Source organism: Phoenix dactylifera, chromosome 5, assembly GCF_051530095.1.
Source record: "Phoenix dactylifera cultivar Ajwa chromosome 5, Ajwa_hap1_PhDact_Kaust_v1.1, whole genome shotgun sequence".
Taxonomy (NCBI): Eukaryota; Viridiplantae; Streptophyta; class Magnoliopsida; order Arecales; family Arecaceae; genus Phoenix; species Phoenix dactylifera.
This window is the reverse complement of record NC_143194.1, coordinates 1652209-1661722: the sequence shown is the minus strand read 5'-3', so window position 1 is coordinate 1661722 and position 9514 is coordinate 1652209. Positions and strand designations below refer to the sequence as shown.

Here is a 9514-nt window from a genome sequence, read left to right as displayed (position 1 = left end):
TCGCTCTGTTATATCGCAGGTAAACCGACCCCCGCCTATAAAAGGGAGCCTTGGCCTCTCAGGAGGGGGTTGGAAGATTGATACACTCTACAGACATTATTTATCTCCCTTTCTACACTATTTGCCCCCTCCCTGACTTGAGCGTCGGAGGGCCGGCGCCGGAAAACCCGGCCACCGGTTTGTGTGCAGGCACCCGGACGGAGGACGCCGCCAACTGATGGATCGCCACTTCGCCAGGAGGACCTGCCGCCCCTTCTCCCCGACTGCCCCAGATGGAGGACGCCGCTCGCCGACGGACCGCCGCCCCACCGTGAGAACTCATCGCCACTCCCTCTCCTCGACCGAAGACTGCCCCCGGGTCCAATTTCCAGCAACAGATGTAATTAAGCAATCTAACTCTAAGCACATCTGATGCATGCCTGAAAAAGCATGTGCAGCTACAATGTCCATTTGATTTAGTGTTTTTCTATGACTGTAGGGTAGAAAACTTAATGCATGTACTCAGATTGGGATACCGATCTTCTCTTGTTTCTATCATAAAGCAGGATTAATTCTTGGAGTGTATGCATGCCTGCATGTACGTGTGTAGTACCAAATCAATAGGTTGTAAATTAAACTTCATGTCCAGCCAATGGTTTCTCATATATATACATAACTTGACTTATATCTCCATCTCTTTTGAGAAGGCTAACTATCTGAGTTTTCTTCTTTTTGTTTTTTGAAATTAGAAACTTTACTAAGTCCTCCAGCTAGAAGCGGGGAAGCATAAATGAGTTGGAGACAGATGAACCCAAAAAAAAAAAAAAAAAGGAGGAGAAAGTTAGAGACGCAAAAAGGAAAGAAACGTTACAATCACCAGCCCTTGGACTGTTATGGACAAGAGAATCTTTTGTGGGCACCACTGGTTTCTTTCATGTATTATTTTGTATTTGTCCTGCACCTTCAATTGGGAAAGGTAAAGTTTCTTTCTCACCCGACTTGCATCAAGTTTTAAGCACATTGTACCACAGATGACAAGTTGGTTGTAATGTCCCTTTGCTTCTCCTGCTGCTAACTTATTCATTTATATAAAGTATAAAAATAATTACAAAAAACAATATAAAAAACTCTACTGTTTTATATTTTTGATCTAATTTTTAGTCGAATGGGGTTTAACTGTGAGCTATCAGATCAGTCCAACCATCTTTTTTTTAAATTCATCTCTTTACGCGTTGTTTTGCAGTTGGACCGATCCATCCGATCAGCGATAGATCTAATCTAATTAATAATTTTTAATATTTTTAGCAGATTTTTGCTGTTATCATAATTCCCAGTAATATATTTAAAAAAAACTCCCAACTTCTATTAAAAAAATAAAAAACCTCCAAACCACTCAGTAATAAATCTAAAACACGCCTCGTGGCCTTATAGTAAAACGCTCTTTGTTTCCGCGGGTTTTTATCTTAATTATAACTGGGAACTCCATGTGTCACGACTCTTGGCGAGATCCGAAAAAGATAAATTAATCAAATAAAGGAACCCAAAGGCCCTTAAAGGGCCCACGTATTCAGTTTTCACTTGTCAATGCCAAAACACATGAAGATTGAGGAGCCCGGAAACTGTGAAGAAACTCCCGTGGCCACACCTTCCGTCTGCCACATGATAATTGTGAATGCCAGTACCCATGCGAGCTAAAATATAACTCCTCCTTGTTTCTAGCTGAGAAATGAGTTGGAGGAGGAAGGAGAGGGAGAAGCTAGGCTAGTCTCCGGAGATGGCATCCCCCTCAAATTCTGCTAACTCACCGAGCAACAACGCCGGCTCGCCGCCCTCATCGGACTCAGCCAATGAACAAGGTGGAGATGGATATCCTTCTAGCCAGGTCAATGGAGCAGTTGGCCTATATGGTACTACAGGCTCGCTACCACTTAAGGACCGGGTGGCCATCATAACAGGCGGCTCCGGCGGCATCGGAAGTGCGATCACCACCCACCTAGCCTCCCTCGGTGCCAAGGTAGTCATCGGCTATGTCGGCGACCCTGCGCCGGCCGATAGCCTTGCCTCCTCCCTCAACAACTCCACCACCGCCGATTCCGGCCCACAGGCCATTGCAGTCGAAGCGGATATATCGAAAGAGGAGCAGGTGAAATACCTCTTTGACAAGGCCCAGTCCACTTTTGGCCCAAAAATCCATATCCTTGTGGCGGCTGCTGGTGTCCAAGACCCCAAGTACCCAACACTTGCCGAGACGACATTAGAGCAATGGGAGTGGGTGTACAACATCAACGCCAAGGGGACGTTCCTTTGCTGCCGAGAGGCAGCAAACCGGCTTGTTCGAGGTGGTGGAGGTAGAATTATAACAATGTCGTCGTCGACGGTGGGCTCGTTGAGGCCTGGGTATAGTACATACTCATCGACCAAGGGTGCGATCGAGGTGATGACGAAAATCCTAGCAAAGGAGCTGACGGGAACTGGGATCACGGCGAATGCGGTGGCTCCGGGGCCAATCGCGACACCATTGTTCTACGCCGGGAAATCGGAGGAGCGGATAAGGGCGGTGGCGGCTGAGAGCCCAATGGGTCGGCTGGGTAGGCCTGAAGATGTGGCCCCTATGGTGGGCTTCTTGGCCAGTGATGCCGGGGAGTGGGTCAATGGCCAGATCATCCGGCTGAATGGGGGATATGTTTGATTGCAATCACTCCTTTTTTGTGTTTCCTGCAAATATGAGAATTGGTTGATTGTAGTGTTGCCAAGTGTGCAGACGATGAATCAGCATGGTTTAGGTGTGAGGTACACTGTCATTCTTTTTTTTCTTTTTTTTAACACCTAACTCAGCATGACAGTCCTGGCTATGATAAACTCTGTTATTCTCCATGACACTCTCGTTGCAACAACACTTCCCATGCCTCAAATGTCGCATTTGTCGCCAAGACACCAAGCATATCCTCTACTGAAAAGCCGATCAATTTATCTGCTGCTGCGTGGCCTACTTTCTCAAGCGTTGAACAGCACAAGTTAAGCTTAAGGGATTGGGAATATGTCTGCATCCATCAGAATGTCTTGAAGGATTCCATGTCTAAATAATTGAAGGATGCATGCCAATACATCGCCTATTCCCTCTAGATGTTGAGAGGAAGGATAGAATTATATGCTTACATAGCCTATTATCTCTAGATGTTGAGAGGTTAGAATTCTATGCTCGCATAGCATATTTTCTCTAGATGTTGAGAGGTTAGAATTCTATTCTCGCATAGCTTATTATCGATATATGTTTGAGAGGTTAGAATTCTATGCTTCATGACATGAATGGGACAGGACTTTTGGCCATGGCTTTGGAGAAGGAGAATGCCATGTTCAAGTCCATGGGAGGGATGTGGCTTTGAACCAGCATAACTGGTGCTAGTAGAACTCTCAAACTCATATGAAAGTAATACATTGAAGGTGTCAGACTCACGTAATGTGAGGGATACAATTTAGTCACAATATTGAGATCATAAATTATGGACTGTGAGAAAAAGTTGTGGGCAGGGGTGTAGATGGATTGTGTCGGATCGGGGCATTAGTGACTTTGACTCAATCCGATTTCTTGTTCGGGTCTTGATGTTAGACCCGGACCCAACCCAATAGAAAATTGGGTCGGGGCGGGTTGGGTTCACAATCAAAATTTTTGACTCAACGGATCATTTGGGTTGAGTCGATTGAGTTCATTAACCCAACCTCATCCCAAAAAATTTGGATCCGGATCAGGTTTGGATCACGTCCGGGTCCATGATAACTATTTCCTTTAACTTGTTTGAAAGATTAAATATTTGATGTTCAAAGGGACAGGGTAATCAAAGGGTAGTGAACTTTCTCCAGCTTGCATCAGTTCATGCACAACTTGGATTTTACTCATTTCCTCTAGAGTAAAGTTTCTAATTACGAACTTAGCAATCTCAAAAGATGCTCGATATTGACATGGATAGAAATCTTGGTATCTTGGATGAGATTGGAAGTTTGGATCAAGAAGGAAAGCCCCAAGATCTTAAAAATCTTACTCAATATTATAGGAATCAGAATTTCTTAGATCTTGATTATTGTTATAATATATTTAATTTAAACAATTAATTACAAAAATCTTATTTTTGAGATTACGAAATGTAAATTAGGAGATCCTAGATAATACTTTGATATCATATCAACTGATATATCAAGCTACGTCAATTTAAACTGACTGATATAACTATGGCCGAGATTTATGATATTTATGTCAATACTTGCTCTATATTGTTAGAAATTGATAACGAGAATAAAATCTTGCTCTAGAATCTAAAACTTTTTCTTTCCATATTCTTAAAAGACCATCTTATCTTATATTATTTTTATAAAAAATTTTACAAGAAAAATTCATCCTTTTCACTTTGCACATTTAGTATCATCTTTTTAATGTTGTAGACTTAGGACAACTTTTAGATTTTAAAAGTCTATCTCCACTCAAATTCAATTGGATTTGGACTAGATGATGGAGGTCCTACATCGATAATCCGAGACATTAAATGTATCTTACTGCCTCTAAATTACTTACATATTTAAAATTATATGATTTGAAGATTCTCAGCGTATATATCAAATGTTCAAAAAAACTTGTATTATTTCTTGTTATTTAAACAGTCTTTTTTTTTTTTTTAACTTAATGCATCAGATAGCGGTCTCCAAATTGTATGACTTTTAATGGATAAGCAGTTTAGAGATAGTAGACTATATCCAATTGCTTGAATTATCTATGAGGAACCCTGGGTTGTAAAGGATTAGCTACAAGGCAACAGATTTTTTTCCTCAAAACAAACAAGTTTGAGCATCTCATAGGCAACCGTAGTGCCATGTTTAAATATTCCTTTCCTGTAGAGCATTTGATATTAAAGTTGAAGTTGTAACAGCCCCTCTCTCATTACCATATCCAGTACAAAATTAAGTAGAGGAATCACGACAAGGAAGAAGAGGACGAGGAACCTACGCTTAAGTAACATTGGAGGTTGAGGCTGTTGTGCGAGGAACCAGATGAATAGGAGGGATGGAGATGACAAGAAGTTTATACTTCATCATACTCCTCCAGTTTTGAGATCACAATCTATCGCAACTTTTTTTTTTTTTTTTGATATGAGAACAATCTATTGCAACCTAATAGTTCCCAAGTATCCCCTTTTTTTCGTTTTTTTGGTAACGCTGAATTCTTTCATTAAAAACTGAATGTGTACATAAGAGTTCACATACTCTTACAACCCATTCCTTGTAAGTTAAAATTCCATGCACGAGTCTGTAACTTCTTTAGCACCATGCAATATGATATAGGTTTAAAGCACTCCTGTCAACGGAGAGCTTCTAATAAAACGATTGCCGTAGCCCCAAGCGATGTATATGTTGACTGACAGAACCATTATATGAGATATCAAATAATGTAGAGAAGCTATTAAAGCATCCTGTCAGCATCCCCTGTTTTCCGTTGCCAGACTTTTCTACGCCCCTCACCAACTTGGTTTCATGCCGTCTCTCTATCCATGACCACCTCCATTATCACCAATCCCAGCTTTAGCCAGAGTGCTTTCATGGTCCCTATGGTCCGGATGTTGTCGCACAATAATGGCACCACGAGAACCATGCTAAGCTCGAAATTTCTTTTATCCGTTAAGAGATCAGACCTTCGAGGTTGATTTTTGCCCACGATGAGAGCCTGTCACTTGGATACTGTCCAATTAAATCATATCTAAATCATATCTTGCCCTGCTTCAAACAACGAAGCAGAATATGAGGCGCTCATTGCCGGGCTCAAATTGGCAAAAGAGCTTGAAGTCAAAAGCCTGAAGGTCTTCAGTGACTCCCAACTGGTCGTGAGCTATGTTTTGGGAGATTTTGAGGCGAGTGAATCGTCAATGCAAAAATATCTCCAAAAGGTGCGAGATATCATTTCCACATTAAACGCCTTTGATATCCAGCACATCCCCAAAGCAGAGAATACGAGGGCTGACCAACTGTCGAAGCTGGCAACTTCCCCCATGAGCGAGCTCTCGAAGACTACGACGCTCGAGTACCTCCAAGCATCAAGCACCGAGGAGCCTGAACCAGTCCTCTGCATTGAAACCGAGCCGAGCTGGATAGATGCGTTTGTCAATTACCTGCAAAATGATGTCCTTCCTGATGACGAGCCCGATTCCTTGCTTGAGTCTTGATGTTAGACCTGGACCCAACCAAATAGAAAATTGGGTCGGGCCGGGTCGGGTTCACAATCAATTTTTTTGACTCAACGGATCATTCGGGTTGAGTCGGATCCATGTATAACCCGGCCTCAACCTAAAAAATTTGGATTCGAGTCAGGTTCGGATTACGTCCGGGTCCATAATAACTATTTCTTTTAACTTTTTAGAAAGATTAAATATTTGAGTCAATTATATATAAAGGATTCATGAAGATGCCCGCTACAAAAATGAGATTTTAAAGTTTAAAACATTCTGTTCGTCACCTTATATGCCTAAAACTCCAATATATTTGGTTGCTAATAGTGTCAGCAAATACAAACTCCAAAAAAGCAGATGGATTAACACAGTTGAGACATCTAGGTTTATCAAGACCAAGTTGTCATTGAAGATAACAATGTTACTTGTCACATTCATATACAGAGAAAGAAGTGAGCTAATGATAGGAATGTCCCATGAACGCAAAGGCTTTAAAACATTAAGAAGACAAAAATCTGTCAAGGCCCTGCTCTAACTGAAGACAGTAACAATACATGGCACTCTCATATGCCAATAAATAAGTAGGTTATTGATGGAACGAGCATTTCCTACATCTTCTCTACACCGCGAGCTGTCTGTATATGCTAATATAATGGCTGTTGTATCGAACCTTCTGAATATCTTTTATTTTCTATTTCCTTTTCCTCTGTTCCTGTTTTTTCCTTTCTGTAACAGGGTTATGTACCCTCTGAAGTTGCAGTCAGGGTCCATTGACTGCCGAACACAAGATGTCTATGCCTTTCTCGGTGGAGACTGCAAATGAATGTTTGTTGAATGAAGATGGAAGATTGAAGACTTCACTCAAAAAGACTAGCTGGAAGGTATTACTTGGATTTTTAATCTTATATAAGTACTCAACATCTATCCAACGAATAACGATGTAAGACTAAGCACATGTCTGCACGAGTCCTCACATACTCTCCCCATTTAACCGTATGGTCCACAGCATTATCAGTACCCAACTCCACATACGGCAAACCAACCCACTACTTCTCAAAACAGGGTTTCGACATCGGTCGCTGCTGATCAGGCATCCATCCCAGTGGATACAACCAAGGCCAACTCAAATGGAATTCCCAATGGGAATGCAAATGGAAATAGTGAGGGACCTGTTTTCTCGAACGGGCAACACAGACCAGCTACAACAAGCTCCATGTCGTCTACAGTATCACATAATGGTACAACTCCTTCCGCAAGAAATCAGAATCGCAGTCCTCTTCCTCATGTTATGGTATGTTATATGGCAGTGCCTATCATGCATTATTTGCAAGCTGCCAGCTTGAGTTAGCAACTGTTCTGTGGCCAACTCCATTTAACTAATTAGGCCTTTTGACTTCAGAGCACCAAGTATTTCAGGTGAGAGTCACTGGTCCTAATGTTTGCCACAGAGCAAAAGCTATCATATGAGGCAGCTAGAAGACGTTGATCTAATTTCTAAATTCATTTTCATTTTACCTTGCAATTGCTTGAATGGTATGTTCTTATGAATTCTGCTTGATATTGCAAAAGGTTTATTTTGGATGTATTGTTATTTTATGTGCCACTCCTATTGATTGTCATTCTTTATTATCCCCTAGGGTATGCATGCCTCAAGACCGACATCTGGGATGGGACCAGCAGCTCCTGGTTTCGTGAATAGCATGTACCCAAACAACCGATTGTATGGCCAGAATGCACTCAGAACTGGTGTTGGCTTTGAATCAAATGGTTATGATTCTAGGATGAACGGGCGCTGGGGATTGGTTGTGGACAGCAAGTACAAACCTCGGGGCCGAGGCAATGGATATTATGGTTATGGCAATGAGAACCAAGACGGTTTTAGTGAGCTGAACAGAGGGCCTAGGGCAGGGCACTTGAAAAACCAAAAGATTTTTGGGCCTACTGTTACAATTGCTGCGAGGGGGCAGAACCTCTGTTCAATTGGGAATGACGATTCTAGTGTAATACCAGATAAGGAACAATACAACCGTGCTGACTTCCCTGAGAAATACACCGATGGAAAGTTCTTCATCATTAAATCATATAGCGAGGATGATATTCATAAGAGCATCAAATACAATGTCTGGGCCAGCACCCCCAATGGAAACAAGAAGCTGGAGGCTGGATACCAGGAAGCTCAGCAGAAAGCTAGTGGATGCCCTGTCTTCTTGTTTTTCTCAGTAAGTATCATGTCATTCTTCAGGGAGTACTTTGTTTTCTATTTTCGCTCTTGATTTAGTCATCCAGATTTTACCCAAATTTTCAGGTCAACACAAGCGGGCAATTTGTTGGTGTTGCGGAAATGGTGGGCCCGGTTGATTTTAACAAGACCGTGGAGTACTGGCAGCAAGACAAGTGGAATGGTTGCTTCCATGTCAAGTGGCATATTGTCAAGGATGTACCTAACAGTGTTCTCAAGCACATCACATTAGAGAACAATGATAACAAGCCAGTGACAAACAGTCGAGACACTCAGGAGGTTAGCGTCTTTCTGAATCGTTATGGTATGTCATCATTACATTGAAAGCTTTTACTTACTGTCTCTTGCTTTTTGTGCTGCAGGTAAAACTGGAGCAGGGTCTTCAAATGCTCAAGATTTTTAAGGAGCATGCGAGCAAGACATCCATTTTGGATGATTTCATGTTCTATGAGAACCGCCAGAAATTGATGCAAGAGAAAAAGGCCAAGCAACAGCTTCAGAAACAGGTATCCTGTGCTCTTCTATCGTTCCCTGTTGGCATCAGTTTATTATAGAAACAGTATCCATTTGGGCTATATCAAGCATGCCAGTTTCAGAGACATTGTTTCAGTGTCTTCATTTGCTCATTTTGTAGCTTGGTAGATGTATTATTTGCTACAACTCTTCCATTATGCCTTTCATCGGGCTTATTCATTCTCCTCTCTTTTTGGCTTTCAGGCCTGGGATGGAAAAACTTCTGATGCGGTTGCTGGGGAGAAAGAGAACGATGCTGCTAATGGGAAGCCCAGATTGCAGAAACCTTTGGAATCTGTTACAATTTTGAGCAAGGATGTGCAGCAGGGTGGCCGTGAGGAGCGGAAGCCATCCGAGAAAAATGGTGTCGCTGCGGCAGCTGGTGATGCCTTGAAGATGGCTAAACCAGCAACAGAGAAGCGAGCTATTGCGAATGGTGCTGCCAGTGGATGTTAGGTTAGCCATTGGAACTTTCTAGAAGTGGTTTTGGAAGACCTTTTTTGTTGGCTCAAATAAATGTCGCTATAGCTGGGAATCCGAAACACAGATTTTAAGGCTGCAGAGGATTACATTTGGG

At 42.1% G+C, this 9514-nt stretch overlaps 1 protein-coding gene and 1 pseudogene across 1 annotated transcript; both read left to right on the top strand.

Moving 5' to 3' along the window:
- Positions 1–1621: 1621 nt before the first annotated feature.
- Positions 1622–2764, top strand: LOC120111676 (NADPH-dependent aldehyde reductase-like protein, chloroplastic pseudogene; annotated as a pseudogene).
- Positions 2765–6973: 4209 nt separating this feature from the next.
- On the top strand, positions 6974–9432 carry LOC108511501 (YTH domain-containing protein ECT4-like). The gene is made up of 6 exons (XM_088722926.1): positions 6974–7066; positions 7192–7476; positions 7823–8404; positions 8491–8703; positions 8787–8930; positions 9142–9432. Exons 1-6 carry the CDS (start codon positions 6974–6976, stop codon positions 9391–9393), a joined length of 1569 nt encoding a protein of 522 aa, XP_088579052.1. The 3' UTR covers positions 9394–9432.
- The last annotated feature ends 82 nt before the right edge of the window (positions 9433–9514 follow it).